Below are 25,837 nucleotides of genomic sequence, written 5' to 3'. Positions count from 1 at the left end.
TTCCACTACCTAGTTTCATCATGGATCTACCATATTGCTCACAACAGTATGCAAGCGAGCTGTTGAAAGTCAGCTGTTCCACATGTATGGCAGTAAATTCCAAGAAATATCATCACTCTATTTTTGAACTTAGAAAACGCTATCTGAATGAAATTGTAAAAGGGAATAACATCCCACTCCCAAAGTTATAAGAATACGGTAACATTGACATGCTCTCTACAAGGTTAACTATAAGACAGCTTTGTTACCATGGATACCCTGTTTGCATTGAACACATTGACCAGGAAACCTCAATTATTAATGGCCCTTGTGTTACACTTGCTAGATACAAGTTCCAGGGAGAGATGTCCACTAGCCTTATCTTCCCATCATCCACAGAAAACAAAACTTTACATTTATGTAAGACTCCAAAACCTTGGTAAGCAATAAACTACCAACTTCTAATCAAATTTCTCTTTCTTTGCACTTCCAACTGCTTATTTGTATCTGTATTTTCATTGATACAATTTAAAACCCTTAGGGATGGGACTGATCTGGGGTGTGCTTGTGTGCATGTCACCTTACTCAGCAGGGTCTCAGTCCGTGACTGGGATTCCTGGGATAGAGAATAAGATGGGCAACAACATCAGGCAGGGAGCATTAATGCTCATGTTTCACATACTGGTGAGTTTATCCTAAACAAGAATTGCAGATTTCTACATTTTTATACAGTGACATAAAATTAAACCTGTGCCATATCAGATTCTGCAGACATAGTAAGCTTTTTCTATTATATCTGGACAATAAGTTCGTAATATGCACACTGATCTGAGAGCATAACTACTGAAGTTATGACTGAAGTGCAAGTCTGACTACAGCTGCAAACATCACTCATTGAAAAGCATATTATCTGACAATTCTCTCCAAAATCAACATTCCAAATAGTTCTTGCTTGAACCTCAAGGGTCTTTAAATTGTAAAGTACATAAAATCGATGAGCCTTGACTTCAAAACCTCCAGCAGTGCTTCAAGTATTTTATTAAGAAGAAACAAAGCTGTCTAATAATCCTATGCTTCTATTTTTGGTCACTTACGCATCTGGGAATTCTGTATATACACAAGGTTCCATTAAGAGCTGTTTAGAAATATTTTTGGATGGTCTTAGCAGACTGAGTGAGATACATGCCTGCAATTCTTTCCCATTATAAAACCCAAAGACAAATATTTCTAAATTATTAGTACACAGATAAAGCCTACATTGTTGAAAGCGGGAATCAAGAAGCATTGTTATAGTGATTAATAAGTTTAGAACTCATTAAGCAACAAGCCAAACTACATCAATTGTGAGTTGAGAATGGCTTAGAATACTCACAGGATTTTTAGTAACTGTCCATTGAAGCAATAAATAAATTAGCAGAAAATATTTTCTTCAGGTATAAAGTAATGGAAAAGTGGAAACTAAATAACTTTCACTAAAAGGAGGCAGCTATGCCACATATAAATGCACTCCTATCAGTTTAATTTTTTTAGACCTAGGTCCAATATCTAAAATTTTCAGGCTGATTAAGATAATTCCCAAGTTCCTTAAGCTGTTAATAGATAAATAAATAAAAGCTGGAACACAAATGAATGATTAACTATCTCTGGATAAGCTTCAAATCCAAACCAGCTGATTGGAAAAGAAGGCATAAGAGAAGGACAGAGTGATTCCAGAAAGCTTTGAGAATGTGCTTTTCTGCCCCACAACAACACACTGATGCGGTGGAATGCTAAAGACAGATATCAAGATGGATAAATTCCAGAGTAAATGTGTGTGGAAAAAATAGGAAGGCATACCTGATATGATATTTAAATAGTCATTAAACATTCAAACAAAAAAAACCAGATGGAACAAGAGACAAAAAATCAGCACACTAACTATTCTACTCAAGTGAAATAGATGGCACAGAAGTTCTTGTATCTTCAGTCTGGTGGATATAATATCTGAAAATAAAAGCATCTCCTCCAGGAAAAAGAGATAACCCTTTCATATATCAAAAGTAAGGTAGCTATTAGAGCTGCCAATTTCTGTACAAGATTACAGGACTGAAGCTGAGATCAGAAATAAAACCAGATTGAAGTGAACATAGATAATTTTAAACTAAACTCAATACCCAATAGCTACAAAAAAGCAGAAAGCTGAAAAAGCGATGCTATTAGATGTGACGACTCAAGAACTGACAAAAAGAACTGATAAAACTATATCCAGAATTTAGAGCTTTTTATCAAGTGAACCTAAGGAAAGATTTTGGACGACCTGGAAATAACTTCAACAAGGAGTGATGATACCATTAAACACAGGCTTAAGAGACGAAAAAAAATCTCAAAGAAGCCAGGAAAAACTCAGGTCTTTGAACTTCAGAAGCAAAGGTTCCTCTCTCATCTGCAATCAAGGTCACAGTACACACAGTATTGTAAGGCTGGATAAGCAGGTGGTGTCGTATCACTCATGACATGGTTGTGCCATGTCATAAGATGTCTGAAAAGATGTTTCATAGCACCTGAAAGCTGTAGCCAAACCACCTCCGCATGACTGGGAGAGCACAACTGTAAAACAAAAATATGTGCAGTGACTCAGAGTCAATGCCAGATGGAATGACTTCTGTTCACCAGCTACAACAAAACACAACCAAGACTTGAAAATGTGCTCCTCTCACAACAGGTGCCTTTGACCAATGTCTGTGATAAACAGCATCCTCTCTTGATGGATAGACAAGTCCTCAAGGTTTCAAACAGACAGATGGAAACCTGGAATACAGCCATTTTTTTCTTTCAGGGTTTTCTGGAGCAGCTGTTAGGAAATACTGTGAATGATTTTGGCTTTTCTTTCTTCTCTTTTAATCTCATCACATGATTCTAATTAAGATGTATGATGGACATGTAAGCAGCATGCCATATGATCTAACTTTCCATTCACTACTAACACAAGGCTAGGGATCATCGATCACTATTTAGATAGTATGCACATTTTACCCATTAGAGAGAAACACTTCTGGTTATGGGACAGCAAAGGAGTTGGAAGGTCACCAAGAAAGAGCAGCAGGGCCTCATTAACTCTTCGGGCAAACCAAATTTTGTCCGCAGATCACAGGATGAACTTTCAAGAATACTATATAATGTTTCCTAAGGCAATTCATCCAAACAAAATCAGTGACAATTAAGTTAAAGATAGGTTTATACAACAAACCTACTTTTTCACAGAGCATCTCAGTTCATTTTGTACAAAATAATACCACAACAAAATTGGTCTGCATAAGGCATAGGATTTCAGCACCAGGGCTACTCACGCGAGCCCTCAGAACTCATGTTAGCATGTAGAAAGTTAACCTGAGTACTTGCACTGTTCTGGGGACACACTTCAGAACAATTGTTCAGTTCTCTCTTTTAAACTTTTTTCCAAAATGAGAGTTCTAGAGCAAAGAAACGGTTGATGTGAATTTGATGCTCTAAAATAGTTGCAACAAAAATTTTGCAATTAATTCCTCTTATTCTAAATATGTACATATAGTTTGCGGTTCTAAAAATGAGCAAGAAAAATCTCACCTAAGAACACAGACCTAGAATAAACATTGTTTATTTCTTCTAATAAGAAAACCATAGAACAAAATATTATTCTAATGGCCTTCTTAAGAAATACTATCTTTCCTTTTAGAATAATTAGCCTGATTTCTCTGTGTATGTTAGACTGTTTCACCACGGAAGATCATAATTGGAACACAAGAAGCACTTCAGGATGGAAAGGCTCAAGTCCCATACTGCTGGAATGAGTCCTCAGCCCTGGCATTTGATGTGAGCAATTGTTCACCAGTAACAAGCACACAACAACTTAGATAGATCTGTTCTGCCCTGCAATTTATTTCAGGAAATGGAACTCTGCTCATTACACCTGCTGAGCTATAGGATATTCTGCCAATAAACAGAGCTTACATTCGAGAATGCTACATTTCAGCCAAGCAATAAGCTTTGCAACTCAGACCCTCTTCTGATACAGGATTCCTGTCATGTTTCTCTGCCCTGAATCTTTTTGATTGTGAAGATTTTTGACATCCATAATCTACTGAAAATTTTGCTTTTGTCTTTTTTTCAACAAACTAAAAATGAAAAGAGTAAAAATGAAAAGTATAAAATACATTGCTGTAAAGCTTAAGAGTGAAAGAGATACCCCTTCTATTGTAAAGACAACCACGTACTTATTACCTCTGTGGAAACATATCAGTGAGACAGACTATAGCACTTGCTTACTTTTGAGATAGTCTGCAATTTCTAATGCATTAAAAATCCAGATCTTGATTTGATTAGGATGACAAGTTGTAGCCCACTACATATCAAAATACTTCTAGTTTCTAACAGAGTATTACGTCTTTCACAGTGGTCCCTATTCAGGATCAGACCTCTCTGCTCTTATAAGTAAGTCTTACTTTTTCTCCACTAATGAAAGAATAAATCTGACAGAATCATTCCCCTGAAATGTTATCTATAACAGTCCAAAAGACAAAAAGCCCTAGACCTGACTGAAGAACACAGAAAGGAAATGCAAGTGCACTTTTCTAGTAGAAAAAAAAGTGAGATTTCAAGCATCCCAATGGACTGAGATTACGAGCTGAATCAAGTGGAATAATCTTTACGTGCTTTAAAATAACCTCTTCAGAACTGTCTTCACAAGAATAGTGCCATAGAAATCCAAATTAACTGTAATTTCTGTATGAACAGAAAGTCTGCACTTAATATTGGTAATTTACAGCAGATATCTTGTAAATCTTTCACAGCACTTTACAACTTCGGAGTAGCATATTTCTAAGCAGTTTGAAGTCTAATCCATGAGGAGATTGCTTATCTACAAAGCCACCTGCATCTAATTTCAACTATTACACTGAGAAAGGAGTCTGCAGAATATTTTAAGAGGCTTTTCTTTGATGATATTTATAAAATTATTTTGTTTAAATATCCATCACACCATTTCCCTGCCTCCAGCTAGTGAATTGTCCTCTACCAAGCTTAGAGGAAAAAATGACCATTTCCACAGGTATTTGCCTGTCAAATAGTTGTCCGACTCAATTCTTCCTTCCATACAGCTGTTTATTTTTCCTCACTGTTTCTCTTCTTCCTCCGTCCCATCTCACCATTATAGATTTTCCCTCACTCTTTTCATTGTTACGGAGAGCCACCTTCTTCATCCTACCTGCCCCTTTCTGAATCATCAATACAGCTGGAAAAAAGTTGCAGGAATATCAGCTGCTTTAGGACATTGCACAAGAGAAGTAGCTAGGCTTTCTAGCATCACATAGTTGGGCAAGGTCAAACCAGTATAACAGATATACTAGGTGAGCCTGATGACCAAGATTCCCTGAGAGTACACCAACATGCTCAAAGATACTTCAGAGTGCACTAATGCATCAGCGCTCAGTGGCTGAGTTGACATAAATTATTGTGTAAGGACTCAAACCACCCAGGGGCAAGATAAAAGAGTGGCTTAACACATTTTACCTTACTATTGGGAGTGGTTAAAAACACAAGTACAGCCAGCTCTGCTCATCTGTGATAGATAATTAAGGCATTATAATTGACCATCTTTGATTTAAGGTCCCTATTCAAAGTTTTAAATGGAAATTGTTAAAAAACATTTCTGAAATGTGAAATTCATTTCTGAAATTCCTTAAAAAGATCCCTTAAACAAACATCTGATAACGCCTCTGCGTGCTACACATGTGTAGCACCACACAGTATCCTCTGACATAGGCCTACAAGATGTTGGAAACAGCTTGTAAATCATTGCACATTCTGGTGCACTCCAGCATGGGCACTGACAGCATCTAGCCTGTAATGAAACAATGTTAAAAGACTATCCCTTAAAGGATACATTTTACGACAAGTCTAGGATGAAACTGCTGTCTCACTGTGGTCACCAGGAATTTTACAACAGACTTGAAGACAGTCAGAAATTCAATGTTATCTTTTATTTTAAAAAATAAAAATTGCAGAGGAGATATACACTAAGGGAAAGCATAGAGTAGGGCAACTAACATAGCCCTTCTCCAGAGAAAGAGAAGCTGCTTTACAAAGAGACACCAGAAAGGCTGGGTCTCTTCAGCTAAAAGAAGATATGGCTGAGGCAGATATGACAAAGGACTACAAAATTGCCAAGGCAGCAGACCTGTTTTTCCACCAATCCTGCAATACTAGGAATAGGGAAGACTTGGTGAAATCAGGTTTTCTTCACACAGAACACAGAGTGAAGAACTAGAATTTGTTGCCACAGAAATCTCTGGAGGCATACAGTATCAGCACATTCAGAAAGGGATTAGGCAAATTCACAGGCAATGCTGAATGAATACAATTAGCAGAGATGCACTCACTAACAGAACTAAGCCAGTAATCATGGATACTGGCTGAATATTAGGGGAATGAGTGGCAAGCAGTGGTCATAAAGTCCTAAAGTGACCTTCCTATGCTACTGATGTACTATCCAGTACTGGGTTAGGTGATCCACTGGTCTGCCCAAGCAGCACACTGGATTTCTTATTTTTCTATTTTCTTTTCAACATAGCCACGGGAAGGCATGTATAAAATCCGCATGCATTACATTTGCTTTCTGACTTTGAACTTTGTCTGCCAAGACACATCTGAAATCATAGAACTGGAGAATCACCAAGGTTAGAAAAGATCTGCAAGATCATCGAGTCCAATCATCCATGTGCCACCAATATTTCCCCACTAAACCATGTCCCTTAGCCCAACATCCAAAAGTTTCTGGAACACCTCCAGGGAAAGTGGCTCAACCACCTTCTTGAGCAGCCTGTCCCAGCAAAATAAGGAGATTTGGGACTGATCCAGTATCTATCTGACTTAGTAGCAACGAGGTTGTACAATTATGTGGCTGGTGGCTCATCACATGACAGAACAAACACATACAGGTCACCTGCTGATAACAATGACAGTAAAGCACACTCCTTAATGGGATTTTATGTCCTAATAAATCCATGCACAAACTTTTCCAGTATACAGAAATACCAGCAAACACTGGTGTGCAAAAACCAAAGCGAGGCTCTGAGTTTCAGCACCTTCAGGTATACTGTTAAGAAGCAACAAAATCATCTTCTTTTTCCTCCTCCCAGGAAATACTAGGAAATTACTAGGAAATTGACTCAAATTTAGCCTGGCTTTCATAGGAGCTGCATCATTTAAGCTAGAGCTGATGTTAGTCTTCATCATGGGAATTCAGTGGATCATTTCAGACTGATCTATGCAAAGAATCAACTAGTCACAAGCAAACATTTACCTCAGTATTTCTACTGCACTTTCAAGTATTTCAGTGTAGCTAACTGGCAGAACCTAAAACATGGCTTGTAAAGCTTATCTTGACAAATATCAATGACAACGTAGCATCAAACAGTTTGGGGCTCCTTAAGTGACATGAATTTTTAGCTTGAAATTTTGAATTTTTAGTGTTTCAGCTTACCTTCACTGCACTGAAGCAAAATGCGTACAGGACAGTCAGAACCACAAAGCTTCGGGAAATGCTGTAGAGTGCAGACATTAATCCAGAGGCAGCTAAAATGCAGGCATCGCATGTTTAATTAATTTCTTCATAAATGAGAATATGCATTCAAAAAATCCCACAAAAACAGCTCTTACATCACAACATGTATACAAATTAATATAAGACACTAGCAAGCTGTTTATTGAGAGAACACCTTCAGTGACCCAGATCAGCTCACAGAACTGTTTACAGCTAAAACTGAAAGCCTAATGACACTATCTTCTGTGTTTTCCATGGATCTGAGGTCTCACACTGTTACTCTTTGTGCTAAACACTGCTTTGCCAAAAATACTGGCATGCCTCAAGATGCTGTGACAGAGGAGGAATGAAGTTAACAATCTGAAAATTTTCTAGTCAAGCTCCATGCGGAATTTCCCTCATTCTCTCTTCTCCTGGGACATAGGTAGGTTCTGGTATCATCCAAAAGCATCCCAACTTGCTTGGTCAACAATGATTCACACCACATGTAGGAATGAACTTAAAGGGAGAGAGAAGAATGCCATCTCATCTCTCACTACAATTTCCTTTGAGAACTTCCAGAACCAGGGCAGGAAATGCTGTCAGACAGAATTAGGAGTTCAGTAGTTTCCACAACAGAGACATATGGGCTGCTAAATAGTTCTCTAGTTAGTTTTCAACATACACTGGAATCATTATTGATGGGATGAGGACTTTATCCAACATTTTATTTCCTCAAGGTCTGCTTTGGTGTTTATGAGTAAGAAGTGAAAAACACCCTTACCATTGGTATAAATTTTAACTATTTGCCAAAGGCTATTACTACAGTAGCAAGTAGAACAATGCAGTAAGTGTGGGTCTGAATGAAAAGTGCTGAGGGTGTCCTATCTGTGATACATTTATTTTGAGGTGCTTTACTGCACAGTATTTCTTGTCTGGTCCCACAGATTATATGCTCATTAGTGTTTGGAGTGCATTAGGAGCACCCTGACAGTGTCTTTCTTTAAAGTTCCATCCAAATGGAATCCAGTCTGCATATCCTGACATCATCCCATGATCCAAAAGACAAGGATGAAGTTTGTTTCTGGTCCAAACTAAGATGACAGTGTAAATGCATACTAATTACCTTTGTTATTTAAGCTATAATGAAAAACAGAAACCACCACCAAAACCTGAAGCAATGTCTTCCATTTAATATCTTATTTATTCTCTCGCTGAAATAGCATCAAAAAAATCACATATCCAATATCATACAATCATAACTTATACCTTGGGACAATGTAAATAATTTTAAAATTTTATTTTTACTTGGAGTTTTAAGAGTATTTTTTCCTGTTGTTTGTTTCCCAGAAGTTGAGCTTGTTTATCTTATTTTTTTGTTGCTGTTGTTTGTTGTTAAAATAATTATTTATATCGGACATAGCAGAAAAGAACTCTTTCATGACAGCTATCTTCTACAGCTTATTGCTCAACTTGAATACAACTGTTCAAAAGAAAAAAAAAATAGTCAAGGAGGTCTTACTAGTTTAGTACCCACCTCACTGCTCACTGTTAAGTGAATACCATTCACTGTTTGAATAGTAAGATACACTGTGCTTTAAAAAACACAATAATACACTTCAATCTAAGGTGATACACCCAGAAAGTGACAGCACAGGCTCAATATACTACTTACCAGAACCACCAAAAAGCAAGATGTCTATTTGCTCCAAAAGATATATGCAGAAGGTGTTGATTTGAGGGAAAAGACCAAGAAGGGAAATTGCAGGAAAGCAATATAAAAACACTAAAGAAAAAAGAAAATGCGTATTAGGACATAGTCGTACATCACAGCAAACAGGGAACAGAGAAACAGGCATAATCCTGGAGTAATATATTAGAATAAACTCTGAGCATTGCTCTAGTAAGGATACTTTGTTTAACCTTAGCCACAATTATTACATTTTACTTACCTAAACAAAATAAATTATTCTACTTTGCATGCAAGTAACTACGGCTCAGAGATTAAATTTAAGATTTATTTTGGACAGTAGTAAAAGAACAATAAAAAAAAAGCAAAGAAACTAAAGAAACTCAAGAGTTAAACCCTGCCTGTCATCTTTACATAGTTTTTTTCTATACAGAAAAGCCAAGTGAAATGGCTGCCTTACAGTCAAGAAAAAGCAGGAATCACAATTTGAGTATCTGTGCTGCTGGTCTTAGGTTCTGTTCATTTCCAGCCACTCATCCATTTCTTCTAGCTCCACCTTAGAAAAGGCCTAGCACAGTTGTTTAGCAAAGCATTTAAAAGCACACTGAACTGGTACCATCAGCACTGAAGGATACACACACGATTAATCAATCCTTACTGCTTTGTTATACTAGTACCAAAATGCTCTGCTTCTTGAAGGACAAAGATGTTTACAAGGAAGAGTGTCTGACACAAGTCTCTATTTGTTAGTTTACATGCAAGGACGGCTGCAATTTCCCCTCATTCATTCTCACAAAAAGCAAATTAAACAAATCACTAGTATAACTCATTCCCCTTCCCACTCGAGCCAAATTTTAAGAAGGTAACAATAGGATTTGTGTTCTTTGTTGAATGCTAATTTCACATTTTACTTCCAACTCCTCTTACTAACGCATTTTGTGCTAAAGTAGAACAATATAATGAGTTTAATCTGACAGTTACTAAACTCATCCTATTACACATTACTAGTATCTAATATTGTAAATCTTGCTGAGGAACTCAAACATAGGAGAAGAAATGACATACTCAACTGTCAAACACAGACAGGGCTCACGTAAGTGTACTTGCACTTCCAGTGCACCCTCCATCGTGACTTCCTGCCACTGGAAAGAATTAAATGTATTTTGCATACATGAGAATAGGAGAGACTTGTCTTCTCCCTCTCTTACATGCAAATGCCATTATTAATCTTCTCCTACTTTACTATTCTGCTCATCTTTTAGGTATCCCACCAATCCACATCAAGCCAAGCAAAGACTACTCACAGCATCAAACTGCCCAACAGGCCACACGGACTCTCCATGGGATCACCTGTCCCCAGAACAGTGCTGGAAGCTAGTCCATCAGCCAAAGGAATGGCAGAACTGACAGAACTCATCTGTCTACTGGGTAACAAAGATGGTGAATCAGGGTCTGGATGGTAAGATGTATGAGAAGGCCCCCTGGTTTGCTCAGCCCAGAGCAGAGGAGCTGAGGGGAGGCCTCATGGCAGCTGCAGCTCCTCACAGGGAGCAGAGGGGCAGCGCTGAGCTCTGCTCTCTGTGACAGCGACAGGGCCCAAGAGAACGGCATGGAGCTGTGTCAGGGGAGGGGCAGCTGGAGGTTAGGGACAGGTTCTGCACCAGAGGGTGGTGGGCATGGAACAGGCTGCCCAGGGCAGTGGGCACAGCCCTGAGTGCTGGAGTTCAGGGAGCATTTGGACTTTCCTCTCAGACACAGGGTTTGGATTTTGGGTGGTGCTGTGTGGAGCCAGGGGTTGGACTCCATGATCCTTGTGGGTCCATTCCAACTTGGAATATTCTAAGATTCTTTAACTTATAGTCTAAATTACTGCCTTTGCTGTAGAAATATCATAAAAGGTGAGAGCAGGGGAAGAAGGACAAGAAAGACATGTTGTACCGTCAACATACCAAAATAAATAGTGGTGAATCAACAAGGAGACAAAAGTTGGTTGACTACAATTTCCTCATCTCATTCTCTCTCTGATAATACCTTGAATAATCCTAATGACTCCTGTAGCTAAGGCAGCTTTGTTCATCTCCTCCTGAGTAAAGAAGCACATCAGAGAGTGAAATAAACAGTTGCCACTTACAAGAGGATTGAATTTCAGAGCAGAACTTTCCCTTGTGGGAAGCAAACAATAAAAGGAGCTGGTTAACCAGTTGGAATTGCATTATGAATTCTGGAGAGAACATTTAAGCAGCACACGTTTCCATGCAGAACACCTTGAAAAGCTGGACCACTAAGTCATGCTTATGTGAGTTGCTGGCATTTAACACTACAGTTTGGAGGTTTCCTCCAATGGACCTGCAACTAGGCAAGTGCAAGAGGAAAGCACAAGTTCTGACATACAGAAACTTACAGAAATGTAGAACTCAATGGCAACATCACTGTAAATATTTTGTAAGTTTTAAAAGAGATGGCTTTATTAAAAAGATGTATCTGAGTACCAGTCAATTTTCTGTGTGATAATGCATACTGCCACAGAAAAATAAATGCATTATTTTTATAAGAAATATTTTTGTTGTTGTTGCTGTTCTGTTTTTCTCTCCTGAATGCAGCTAAGAATACTCACACAGGCTTTCTTCCCCTGTCGGAAGCTCAGTCATTGCTGGAAACAGTGGGCAGAGGACTTGTTATCATCAAATTCTGCCATCACCTGATACTTACTCTTCTGAGATTTCCACCAAACAATTTCACTCATCTCTGTAATTCTCAAGCAATTTCATCATAAAATCTACCATGCATTTAGTGTGTAACAATTTTTGCCACTAACCATACCTACAGCACCTTAGTCACTAAAACTGGTACTGTCTGTAACCTTTCCTTGCTCTGCATATCTACTAAAAAAGTCAAGAAAGAAATTAAAAGTGAAAGCCATAGTTAGAGTGAACTAAATGCATGATTCTCCAACTAATATAAACCAATAGCAGAATCATCAACAATTTAAAGTAGAATCAGGTCCTAAATAGATTGCTTCCAAAGAACTGGACCTGTTAAAAAACATGTTTTTTAAGTAATTAGGTCACACATCTAAGAAGTTTCCACTGATTTTCTTTTATAACCACGTTTCAAGATCATAGTATGCTAAGCAGCATCACACCAGCTCCTTTATAAGTCCTTTCTATGATTTTTATCACTAACTTCTTACCATGGTGAGCACCTGAAACAGAAAACTTTTCATTTTCACCGTGTTCTGTGGTGTATAGTCAAAATTCATTGATTTCTTAACATATCAGTTCTGAGTACTACAATAAATTACAAGTAAATACAAATTTAGAAGTCATCATGCAATGACAAATCAACAAGCATTAAAAATAATTAGCAGATGGATAAAAAGGCAAAATAATAGCAACATGTCACTGGTATTTTGGGGCCAACTTCCCTCTTCATTTTATTATCCAAAACAAATACTCCAGTACTTTCAGTTTCTAAGGGAATCAGAACTCAAAGTGCAGCAAGAGGCTAGAGGAACCATGGCCTAGACAAAGCTGCACTGTGATTCACAGGTGCCAGAAGATGGGCTCCCATAAAAGCAAAGCAAGAAAGAGTTAGAGTGCAGCCCCAAACTTCAAATACACCTGCAGATATACCAGACCCCACAGCTGGCAAAAGTACAATGGGAGACAAGCAAAGGGAAATGTCTTCTTCTCTCTGCTGTTACTCAGCTGGTGAGAGGAACCCATATTTACTCTCTCCACTCCCTATCCAGGCTGTTTCAAGAACCTGCTCCAGGATATCTTTTGAGGCCAGCCAAAATTAGCACATTTATAGCCACGCTTCCTCCCTCCCCTCCCATACTAGTTGCCATAGTTTTTCATTTATCTCTATCCCAGGAGTCATTTAAGATTCTTGTTGAATTATTTATCAGCATTTTTACTGTTCACCTTTGACAGGCAGAGAAAATAAGATGTAACAAGAAACTTTAATGAGACCAAACGAAAGTAATGAAAGAAGCTAATGAAAATAAGTGAGACGCAGGTCTTCATTATTCCCCTGCTTCTGTTGAGAAGGATTGAGAGTCAGTGAAGCCATATGAAGACCTTTCCTAAAATTAGATTGCCTTTCATGCAGTAATAGCCTGACTTGAGTATAGTGAAATGCAAGTCCAACAGCCACAGGTGAACATAGACCTCAGAGGTCATCCATACTATATCACAAAGATTTTTCCTCTAATATGGGAAGTTCTCCTGGTTTAAATCCACAAAGTTAAGACTAAATTTTAACTTTTCTGCTTCATAACTAACAGCGTCACATTATTTGACCTGAGTCCAGTTCAGTATTCATATCTATAACACAATGACAGCAGTGTTAGTAATAGACCGCAAGTGCATAACAAGAAGTGTCCTGACAGAACAGGGTATTTCTAGCTGTGGCTACCCCAAATTAGTGCAAAGGGACATCAATCTTATTCTGGGACAATACCTGGATGTCCTTAGACATTTCAGAACACAATTCCAGAAAGAAGCAGGTTCAAAAAGCTACTGCATAGCGGCCGCTCCACGCTAACTCATCATGTGGACAGTAAGATTAAACTAAACCAAGAAAAAGCATGTTCTTCATGAGCAGATGAATGTTCATCTGAGGACTTGGCAGAGTTCAGCTTCCAAGCATTAAATTTAAAACTCAGCTTATTCTGCAGTAACTGCTCCACATAGACAAGCTCTTACAAAGATTAACTGCATTTCACAGATGATGTCTTTTGCTAATAACATCAGTGACTGTTAGTTTTCTATAGAGAATTTTCTATGAGCCTCATTTCATTAAGAACTCTTTTTACATGAGGGAAGCTTGCCAAATGTTCCCCCCTCCCATGCGTCTTAAGTCATTCCAAATGTTTCTATCAATTTGACTCAAAGTTGCACCTCCATAACATGCATTTGATTGCCAACGTGGGAAAACACAGACTTCCCCAGCTAACACTTAATTCATTTTTACAGTCTTAGGAAAAATATTGACTCACCTATTATATGGTCTCTGGCTGACTGGAGAAATCTAGGTGAAAAAAGCTTCAAGCCATACATTGTATAAACAGAAGGATTTGTGTCTTTAGATCCGGCATCTAGCAGCAAAATAAGGCCACATAATATACAAAAATATACAGGTCTGCTGTAGGTTATGATTTTATTGTGCCCCTGGAAAAAAACAGGAAAAAAAGTATTTGAATTTTGTATTCACTCTCCTACTGCGTGCACTGTATTAAACCAGAAAGAGGTTCAGGAGTCACACAAAATGTTTTAATGACTTTTCTTATTAATTAGTATATTTAAATGTTACAAGGCATTTTTATCTTCTCCGGAAGAGACTTTCAAAAAGTACAGAAAGTATTTCAGACTAATGCCAGCAATCATTCATAATTTTGAAAATCTAAGCTTTGGGACCTTTCAAAACATACTAGTCACAAAAGTAGTCATTTTCATTCTGTCTGAATCTTATATATAAACAGAACTTATTTTAATGACTGTCTGTTTCAGGTAGCTTGATATTTATTTGTTTATCACTTCTTGAAATACAATTGCAACCTGGGTCGTAAAAAGTAAAAAAAAGAAAAAGGAAAAGGTGTGAGCCTACTTAATGCCATCGCATTTCTTCTCCTGGTGCCACAGCATTTTACCAAACACCATGGAGACGGTGTGTAATGTGCAGCAATGTTATGTGATATGTCCATCCACAAAACTGACAGCAGACATCGCTACAAGACCAGAGAATGGCATCTTTCTGAGGAGGACCCTTTATCCCGCAAGGAAAAAATACACTTTAAAAGAATCAATCACCATTAACAATAAAATTCTGGAAACTGCCCATCATCTGCAGCTACAGGAGAATGCCACAAGCATTTAGAAATACGAATTTTAAAGCAACAACTGACTTGGACGTCAGCGCAAACATACCCTGGCAACATGCTAAAAAGACATCTTGCACCCTTGAAAAGTCAGTCTCCTGTCCATACAGTCACTTCTCATGACTACTGATTCATTTCACTGTTGCCTTTTGCTCATTCCCCCCTCCCTCCCAATAGCACAGTAAGGCCAGTACATTGTTTTGTAAAACAGGGCAACGTTACAGGTGACTCAGCAGGTGAAACCTGTTTTCTCTTAATTAGCATCAAACAGTTGCATCACAATGCTTTCAAAGGCACTACACTCTCCTTTAGAGAAGCTGGCCAAAGATAGTTCAAGATGCAAAACTGACAAAGTTAGGAGAGTTCCTAAGGCACTTTTCAACAGCTGTCTGATAACTCTGCTCTAGCTCCATTGCGCTTCGATGAAATGAAGCTGGTTGCCATCCTTCATGGAACTGCAGCATATGCATATAACCAGGCAGTGGTTTTACAAAAGTGGATGCTTCCATCTTCTCACTTCATCCCTAAAACAGGTATCATGTTCATCTATCTGCTACTTTGAAAAAACTGGACTCTATGGCAACACCTTTCCTTCTACTGTGAAAGGATATAGAACGCTTTTGTGTATGGATGCATATAGTACTAAGCATCTACAAAATTCCTTTCCTAAAACAGCTGCATTTCAGGGGTACATTAAGTGATTCCTGTTGGCTGCCTGCCTCCTTAGTGCCATTTTGCCCGCATAAAGTAAGCAAGACAAGGCTTCTGCTGAAGAGAGAGCCTTCGGGGTGAAAGAAAGCAAAAAGACACATCTTGTACCAACACAACTCAAGCAGCACTTTGAAATGATGATCCAAATGAATTCACACAAGGAAGGATCCTTATCTTACGTCTTCCATATGTATTGCGATTCACAGTAATCCCACAAAAAATTGCTGTGGGGTCACAGGCCAGAAAGAATAACAGACACTTGAAAAAATCTTAATAGTTCTTCTGGTAGCAAATTTCAGAGTACATAAGACATCTTGAACATTTGCGAGTCAAAAGATTTCTTCAGTGTGAAAAGCCAGGAGCAAACTGACAAGGATTCAGGTTTATCTTGCAGAAGAAAGTTGCTGTGAAAGCGCTCTTGTTTGTGAAGTGTAATTTTAAGTGACTATAATAAAAGATCATTTCTTTTGTGCCTACTCACTGATTTGAAACAGTGACTGCATTTTGTTTGGCTGCCAGCCAAGCTCACATGTTAGCACGGCTATTAACTGATCAGCTCACTCTTTTGGATCAATCAGTTAACACAGTGGCAGATTACAGGGAACTAGCATGCTTACCTTGCACCTTACATTTGTGGAATGTAAATCAAGTCAAGACTGACAAATCCTAGCTGGTGATTAATCTGAGTTTCATTGTTACTAAGGCAGGAAAGTGTGTGTAGGTTTTGTTTGTTTTGAATAGGACACACATCCATGAAAACTTCAGAGGAGAGTTAGAAAAAAAATTGACTTTAAAAAATGCTTGAAATATTACAATCTGGCTATTTTTAATCTTCAGTTCATTTATCTTAAATGCAATCTGTGCCTTAGGAAAAGAAACCAGTTAATACTATACAAATGATTAATGATTTATATCCTGACCCACATTGCAGACCAAAGACTTCTATTGTACTGTTACATTCTTGTGTTATCTTCTGACTTACAGAACCAGATTTTACTTATGTGTGGTAATTATTTGAAGTGAGTTGGGTAAGATGGAGACAACAACGAGGACTGCAGAGTTTCAGCTCCTCACATCTTTCAGTTCCAAGAAGAGCACTGACATACTTAATTAGGTTTATAGTAAGTATTTAGCACTTACTGCTAAAAAGATCACTCTTACCATGCTAGTAAGAACAATGCTAGTCAGGATTGGGAAAACAAGCTCTGAAAGGCTATTTGAACAGCCTGCAAAATGCGAGTAAATACTACCCTCTCTATTTTTTTTTTCAGGTGGCAGTGGGGAGTGAGTCAGCATACTGAAATGGAAATAGTGCCTAATCTTGGATCAACAGGAGCAAACCATGAGCAGTGATGCATTTGGAAGGATACTGGCTGCATAGCTTGTCAAATTTTCACAGACAGAACTGACCTCCATCTTGGTGAAACTTCTCTGCCCTGTATCCTCCTTCGGGAGTATTCAATCAGTAAATCTGAATTAATCTTCTATTCTAGGTCTAACTTATCAAACAATCATTTTTATGCACTAAAAAAAATTCAGTGAAAATTCCTGCTTTCCCCTAATACTGCCGAAGAAAGTTCACTGAATTTTTCAAGGTTGTATTTCTTAATTCAGAAATATTAACATCCTACAAACAGCACTGATGCATCTCATGTTTTGATAACATGAAGATTTCAACAAAGCTATATTTAGTGTTTGTGAAATTTCAAGGTAATATACTTATCACTGCAAAGCATTTTGATAGGGGGCAATTTCAGGATATTTAATGATTTTTTTATTTTATTTTATTTTTTGCTTGTGTGCATATACGCAAGAAGAAAGACAGAAAGCTTTATAGAAAAGTATGTTTGCAAGGTTCTAACAGAAAAGTGTACAGGAAGGAATTAAAAATAGTTTTCCTAAATCCCATAAGGTACTTAAAACTGCTTGAGGTAGTTACCCAGCTTAGTAAGCTGACTGTTTTGGCAAGTAATGGGACAGAGACAATGTAGTTAAATTAGTGATTCAGTAAATCCTACCAAGAGTACAACTGTAATTCTCCGAAACTCAAATGTCTTTGTAAACCTGTACTAGATTCTAAGCTATTCGGGTGTCTTAGAGGGACTTGCAGACAAGCTCCCATGATCCTTTCATATAGCCCATTTCCGCAGATACAATCTTCAGTGGCTGATCTGCTGCTCCTGCTGCTAAACACCACCAAGAAAACTTGCAGTTATCAAAGCCACTTGTCCATAACCTTGAAATACACCCTGAAGGGATCTCTTATATTTCTGAAGTTAATACCCTACAGTCTTTGGTATCTCTCTTATATTATGCTGTTAGTAAACTGATAAAACTCACATTTGAAATGGACTTCACATAATGCTTCCCATCATGCCAGTGAGGAGGCTGTTCCAGACTTTTAACACCCCAGAAACACACATGCCTGTTTGAAGAGAAACCTAAAGGCCACCAGCTCCTAGCCAAGCTGCCCTGAAGTGGCTAAAGCGCAGAGTGACAAAAAAAGTTATGCTCTCATTCTGTAGCAGGAAACAGTCCTAAACTTGCTGATATGATACATGCTAGTAGCAAGTATTATCTGTAGGACTGGTGCTGCAGAGCATAGTGAGTTCCAACTTCAACACCAAGGCTGATCAGAAAGAAATATTACCACAACTCAATAAAACATATATATGTGAATAAAAAATTCAAAGTATTAGCTAACTTAAGATAATTTCTTACCCCATATCATATGTGACAGCTAGGGTCTCTCATTCAAATACTGTGTACTGTCTAAATACAGTCATAGAATCATAGAATCACCAAGGTTGGAAAAAACCTCCAAGATCATCCAAGTCCAACCATCCACCTACCACCAATATTTCCCTACTAAATCGCATCCCTTAGTACAACATCTAAACGTTTCTTGTACACCTCCAGGGTCTGTGACTCAACCACCTGAGGTCATCACAATAAGCTCTGAGTTTCAGTATATAGGGAAGAACCTACCTCCAATAAAATTATACCAGACTTCATAAGGTTCAGTCAGCAACCGCTTCCTCCACACCAGAAAGTGAATACACTGGCACTGGGAAGGAGTTTTGAACAAAAGCTTTATGCACTCCTGGACACTGTTTCTTGAATTCACTGGATAGTCTTTTAAAACAGAATCTCTCAAAATGGTATAGGCTACAGATGACAAAGTCCCACCAAAAAATAGCAAAACCTGTTTGTGAGAGATATGGAAGAAGTCTAGAATATCTTTGCCATGCATGGATAATGTAAGGCATTGGAGGCTACTCAAGAATTCAAGAATATAAATTAATTCAGTGTGCAAACCTGTAGTTGCCAATGGTTCATTTCACACTGAAAAAAATCTCGTCTGCATTTTCATTCATGGACATGGTACTGATCATTCTTTAACCCCCCTGCTCTTCTGCATCCTTATATTAACATCAAGAGAGGTTATTCTCTTTAATTTTAATGTAGTCATATGAATTATGAAACAGTACATGCCATTGTCTTATTTTTTGTGGTGCTTACTAGCTCAAGGAAGCCTTTACAAATACCTATTTTGTTTTATACTAAGATGTAAGATATAATGCAGAGACAGCTAATCTATTTTAATTTAATCTTCCCCCTTCAAAACCTCTTGTGGAATAACTCTCTACATTTTAATTCCATTGCCTTTCCTACAGTGCACTGAGAAGTTTGCAAGAAAATCTCTATGATAAATTTTAGAAAAGCACAGGGAAGATGTAAATGTCTACTGTTACTTTGTTGTACTGCTTGCTACATGATAAACAGAATCCAATATGGTGACACTATTGTTGTGCAAGTCTGAAATGGAAACCCAGATTCTGCTCAAAAAATGCTTTGATTTAACTTCAGTAGCTAGTTTGTATTTAATAAAATTAAAAATGCGGGCTAAGTATGTTTAAAATGAAATTTTGATTAAAAGTTTGCCACTCAGTTTAAATAAACGTGCACGTTACTAATGTCTATCAATTATGAACTATTCAGTTATGGTTCACGTGATGTCTAAACACATTGTAGCTGAATTGACAAATTGATTTTAATCACCCAAAAAAAACAACTTTACATTAAGGTAGGAATATTTCTTTAAATTCATTTAAAATACCACAGTATAATGTATGGATTGAATCTGTCAATGAAACTGCTGTTTACTAGCCTTCCCTACTTTCTATACAGTCATGGATTTCCTGTGGATGTATTATAAATGACAATAACTTAAGTTCATGCCATAATAACTGACATGGAAAAGAAAATAAGAATCCACTGAAATCCATCTTAGCGCAATGTACAGTGTACACTTGTAAATAAACTCAATTTCAAGTTCAGCCTGTATTTCTAGCCTCAAAACTGACAAAAGTAATTACTCCCTGCCAAAGTAAAATAATCAAACAGACCTGCAGTTTTAAACATGCTATTCTGGAGCCTTGAGGGAAGAGGGGGCTTCTTCAAAAACTTGCAAGAAATAATAAACAAACAAATGAGCATCTGGGCAAAAGATGTAAAAGCAAGCAAGGGACCATATCACCACTGGAATGCGTCCCAAGACCTGCAAATCAAAAGAGATGAGACGCTGACCGATATAGAGGTCAGGCTGCAGTTATGGGTTGATGCTCTTAAACTAGTCTTATAATTTTCATAAATCATCTAGAACAACAAACTAGTTATTCCTCAGTTTCACTGAACAGCCAACTGTTACACAGTACAGAAGTGAAAGCAAACGAGAAAGACTTGTTCTTCTAGGTGACACTTACGTGTACTGGTGAAGCAGGATCAGGCTGGACACTCTGAAAACAGAACAGAAAGAAGTTTTCTTACAGGGATTTGCCATCATAGAAGTTAAAAGATAATTCGTCAGTCGGATACTAACTTGTTTCCTACCTTTAGGAGAGAATACTGGCAACTGGCCATAACGAGACAGAACAACAGAACCCAAATGTCTTTGCAAAAGCCTTGGTTCAGAGTCAGGAATCCAAGAAGTGAGACAAGAACTACTAGGAGGATAGAAAGTACATTCTCCTTTATATCCTCTGTCCTACGTGAATAAAAAAAATTATATTCATTACAGCAAGGCAGATCAATTTGCAGCTGGTATAAACAATCAGTGTCGGAGCTATCAGAACTTAAAGGACCTGAGATTTTACTCCTGAAACTACATTTCCATGTATAACAGTACCTCACTCCTCTGCCAAAGACCTTAAGACATTGTGACATGTAAAACCAACAAATAAAAGGCATGCTAGGCTTCAGTGCATATCTGCACCCTCCAACCTCTCTTCCCAAATAGGATTCCACAGTGGAGGTGATTTGTACATATGCAAGCGCATCACTATAAAAGAAAATACTTAAATAAGGAAATAAGACATTCATTTAATGAACATCTGACAATAAAGAATTAGATGAAAGACCGTATTTGCCATCCTGTGCTTTATTTGTTTTATCCATTCCATTAGAACATGGAAGCTGAGGGGAAAAAATGATTATGTTCAGGATCTAACAAAAAAGTATCAGTAAACATTTTCCATGCAATCAAAAAAAAAAGCACCTGCTCTGAACCTAAGCTCCCTGACTATATGATCTGATTTTTTCAAAGTGTAAAATTTGTCCTCTGAAATTTCAGTTGTGGAACCTGTATTACCATATAATTTGAGTGTAACACACACCCAAAAGGAACGACCAACTAGCAATAGGAGAGTAATGACTATGAGGTATGTAGGCTAACACGTCTGGTTCAAGCAATCAGATTACCACATGAGGTCTAACCACAAATGGTACTGCCAGAACAGTTGGTGCCAAATGAAACTGAGGGACTGCAAGGAGAGATGCCAAGACAAGAATTTTTCTCTAAACAAATAAAACTGTCCTAGAACAGAGGGAGCAGCTGAAAGATCCCCTTCTAAATATCATCTATAATTTCTTTTATTTTTTTTAAAGACTGGAGTTCCTGGCTTACAAGAGCCTGGCACTTCTGTATTTTTGACCAACATATTGATTTTTTCCTCAGAAACAGCTCCAACAGATCCAACAGCTGAGCATCAAATTTAAGGACTGTTCTGCAAGCCTGTTGTTCACATGAACCAAAGTCTCTCTTGAAGATGAGGAGTAGTGAGAACCACCAAAATAAACCCTAAAGGAAAATATTTTCTTCTACTTGGAGCAAACAAGTATCCACCTACTCAATCTGAATATGGCACTAACACAGTGCTCACTTTTTTCCTCTTAAGTGGTCTGCTCTGTTCAATGGACACACGGGGATGCACACCGCATACTAGGTAGAGCTGGATGCAGAAAGCTTACCGGTCCAGCAATGCCAACAAGGTCAGTCGATCATACCAGACTTTAATCCATTTACCAGGGAATATAATAAATCGGTAAAACTGCCTGTTCAATTTCCGTTGTGCTGAAGAACGTGAAGAATCTTCAGGGTCCTGACTGGGTTGCTTTAAAAACAAACAAAACAGAAATACATAAAACACTCTTCCACACTGGCATATGGCTGCCAGCAAAACAGGTATTTAAAAGGCCAAATTTACATCAAGTTTCAGAATTGTTTTTCCCAAACAGGAATAATGCAAATGTATTTATCTTCACTTCAAATTACATAGGTTGCTCTGGAAATAATGCCTCCTATTTATTTCCATGGAAACTGCAAATGATATCTAACATATTAGCATTTCTATTATCACTTTAAAAAGTTGCTGAACTACATTCTTTGAGAAAAAAGATACTTAAAAATATTGCACTTGCTAATACTGACACAGTTTAGTTCCTCTTGGGTTCTCTGTCCTACCAGAAAATAACATGAAACTCAGTCAACTGCAATAATTAGCTCCACTTTCCTAACGCAAATTGTTCACTATAACTACCTAAAAAAAGAAAAAAGAATACTGGCAAAAGAGTCCATTAAAAAGATCTGAAGACCTGATTGTTCACTCCTCAGAACATTTTAGCATCTATTTAACTGAGTGTCTAAGTGAGCATTTTGGCTCCAGAGGAACTGCAATATTTGGATAAAGTTGATTACACAAGCCTTGCAGTACTTGGGCTGCAGTCAGATACTTGAGCTGTATTTGGGAAACTCTGAGTAGTCCTGAGCTATTCACTAAGTGCAACAGTGCTTCATATAAAAAAAAAGGGGTAGAAAACTTCACTTTGTAAATTTATATTGTGTCAGAGACAGCCTGGAAACCTAAGTTCACTGAAGTCTATGACAAAACTTCTCCTGACTTACTCAGGCTTAGGATTTCATGTTCAATAGTAAATCAGAGAACAGGAAGTTCTGAAGTTACTGCCTGCCCTTGTTATGTACTTGGTATATAAGCCTGAGCAATATGCCTTACTTCCTTATTAATGATGTAGTTTTCCTAAAAGTAAAAAAAAAAAGAAAAAGCAATAATTGTTCTCTAATTTACAGGCAATTTACAAGATTAAAAATATCTGGAAAACATTTGAGCTTTTAGATAGAAGTCTCTGTACAAATCCAAAACACATGTTTGTAACAAACAGGGACAATTAGCAGATTTTTAACTTAAAACAATTTCTCTGTACGATTTGCTTTCAGCTTCAAGTTTCTGTTCAAAATCCAAGATGTAAGATAATTAACTGGCATTTTAAGGTTAAACATAAATATCAAAGTAGAACTTGCTGTGGAAGACAAGATAAGGTTAAAGTTATTATAAAGGGAACTGTCAAAGCAAGATTACACCCTCAAGCCATTTATCCCAGACCCCAAATACCGTAAAGTTCAAATATGACCACATGTTACCATCTCAAATGAACTCTGAGGGCCTATTTCTTTTATCAGCTGCATTGAGAGATGTGGCTTTGACATTCCCCAACAGACATCCAGAAGCCTGGCTGCCTGATTCAGAAAAGGGAAACCAGACATAAGGTTTTAGGATACTAATGAATCCAAAGAAAATGTAATATTATTAAAATCTGGTGGTGTGTCTAAAATCATAACAGCTGCATGCTCTTGCTTTCCAATAAAATTAGACAGAAGATCACCTTTTAAAATAATGGAGTCTAGCACAGACCACAGAACTGTATTTTGCAGAGCAACTTCTCACTGCACTGCTTTTCTGCAAAGAGGCCCTTCAAGCCAGTAACACCTCTCTTCTCCTAGACTCTCCTCAGTGTCAGTAGAAAGCATCTGAATTGCATCTATCAGCATAAAATAAATCTGAATAAATGAGCAGTACTGGGCAAAAAAAAAAACAACACAAGAAATCAACAAAACTGTCTTAGCAACAAGCCTGCAGCATTTGTTTATATAGCAGTTTATCAAAATGCTAGAAACTGAGATATTACAATGTACCCGTGGGGTTTCTGAGAGGGTCCTTCGTGCCACCATTAGGAGGAGCTGCTGCTGAAGAGCACTTGCTGCTTGATCCCCAGAAGATGGTTCTTGGCTCTCTGAAGTGGTGGTACTAGACGAACTGAACTGTATCTCACTGTGTACAGAAGGGAGAAAGGAATGAGACTGTGTTAAACAGCAGCATTTTCCTCGTACTCCTGACACAGTACAGGAGGAAGACAGGCTGTCTCACTGGACATGGAGCCTTCCAGCTTCGTACCTGTAACCTAGTCCAGACCCACAAAGCAGTTAGCACGCAAATTCAGATACGCAGTATGCTACGTCCTCTGTAGAGGAATGGACACTTGCATATCATAATTTTTCTCCTCCCAAGACATACACCTACAATGAATTACACTTCTTAAGTGCATTTTGCTGTCCACTGGCAATTCAGAAAGTCTTATCGTACTTTGAAATTTGAGTGGCTGTACAATAAACATCTAGAGTTACCTGAAGTGACTCCTAGTCCAAGAGTTGTTTTCAGAAGTATCAGTGTGGCACATTTCCAGACCACTAATACTGATTTAAGCTACTGGAAAAAAAAAAACATCATTTCCTTTTTTTCTGGTTGTCTGTACAAATCTCTACTTCTCACAAGCGCACTGCTGCAAATATCAATAATAGATTATCTGTGACAGTTTCCCTCTTGTTTACCCTCTCCTAAAACTCAGGTCAAAAGCTGCATATCCACAGTGCAAAACTACATGGTAGCTGATGTCTGGAGATACTTTAAAATGAGCTTTAAACCAAGTTCATTTAGCTACCTACTAAATTAGTCTAGCCTCAGCTGCACAGAAATTGGTAAGTATTAATTTACACCACTGAGTATTCAGGCTATAAGAAACTTCCTTCTGCCCTCACAAGATGAGAATACAGTAATCAATCATTCATAAAAGGATAATTAAGACACTCTCAGTATTGTGCCTAAACTCACTCTTGGAGGATCATGAACAAGATGATTTCCCACCACGTCATATTTACTGCTTTAAGCTTAAATACTTTACATAGGAGAACCTCTGCAGTTACAGCAGCAATACCTTTCGCGTTGCAAAAAATGGTAAGCTACTATAGCAGAGAGACTGACTCGGTCTCTGCAAGAACTATACTGAAATTAAACAATTGTTACTTGAGGAACAGCTCTATTTTGCATACTTGTTACTCAAAACTGTTTCAAGTGGGGTTTATAGACCAGACACCTTGCTCTGCTCATTACTCACCTGCCTCAGGCTCTTACTGGTTTAGTATGAGCACCTCAGAGATTTAACCTCATCCAAGGCAGTCAGTATCAACTGTTCCTGTCTTCCATAAAAGAAAGACAAGCAGGAAGAAACTTAAGTCATTTGCTTACATTCACCCAAGAAATCTGTGCCAGAACAAAAAATAAACTCTTCTTGCATACCCTATATGCTTGTTCCCAAGCCACCTCATTAATATTAGCAAACTCATCCTTCCCTGATTTGAGGAGCAATTTCCAAAGCCAGACTTGTAACCCTTGTTAAGCCCAACAAAAGGAGCTTTACAGTCGTGACTGTCCCACACAAAAGCGGCTGTTATATTAAGTTGCAGTGGCTACTGCTGTAATAGGATGAATTTCAGTGTCTGGATTACTTAGAAGCAGGGCTGAAGTATCACACCATCAGCTTGAAACAGACTCTTTCCTTCTCACCACTAGGA

General features: G+C 37.9%; 1 protein-coding gene across 6 annotated transcripts in view; it reads right to left on the bottom strand.

Moving 5' to 3' along the window:
* Positions 1-25,837, bottom strand: part of PCNX2 (pecanex homolog 2) — a 153,428-nt gene that overhangs the window by 93,076 nt on the left and 34,515 nt on the right. For all 6 annotated transcript variants that reach the window (XR_002436788.1, XR_002436787.1, XM_021391449.1 and 3 more), the window contains exons 9-15: positions 24,125-24,260; positions 22,105-22,247; positions 20,689-20,842; positions 20,562-20,594; positions 14,206-14,377; positions 9,189-9,299; positions 7,475-7,566 (exon numbers count right to left, since the gene is read on the bottom strand). Coding sequence is in view for 4 of the 6 variants with exons in the window: in XM_021391449.1 (XP_021247124.1) it covers positions 7,475-7,566; positions 9,189-9,299; positions 14,206-14,377; positions 20,562-20,594; positions 20,689-20,842; positions 22,105-22,247; positions 24,125-24,260 (841 nt within the window). In the remaining 2 variants the exon portion in view is untranslated. The remainder of the gene's footprint in view (positions 1-7,474; positions 7,567-9,188; positions 9,300-14,205; positions 14,378-20,561; positions 20,595-20,688; positions 20,843-22,104; positions 22,248-24,124; positions 24,261-25,837) is intronic.

This window comes from Numida meleagris, chromosome 3 (assembly GCF_002078875.1).
Source record: "Numida meleagris isolate 19003 breed g44 Domestic line chromosome 3, NumMel1.0, whole genome shotgun sequence".
Lineage (NCBI taxonomy): Eukaryota > Metazoa > Chordata > Aves > Galliformes > Numididae > Numida > Numida meleagris.
The sequence above is the reverse complement of the archived record's forward strand: the minus strand, read 5'-3'. Positions and strand labels throughout refer to the sequence as shown.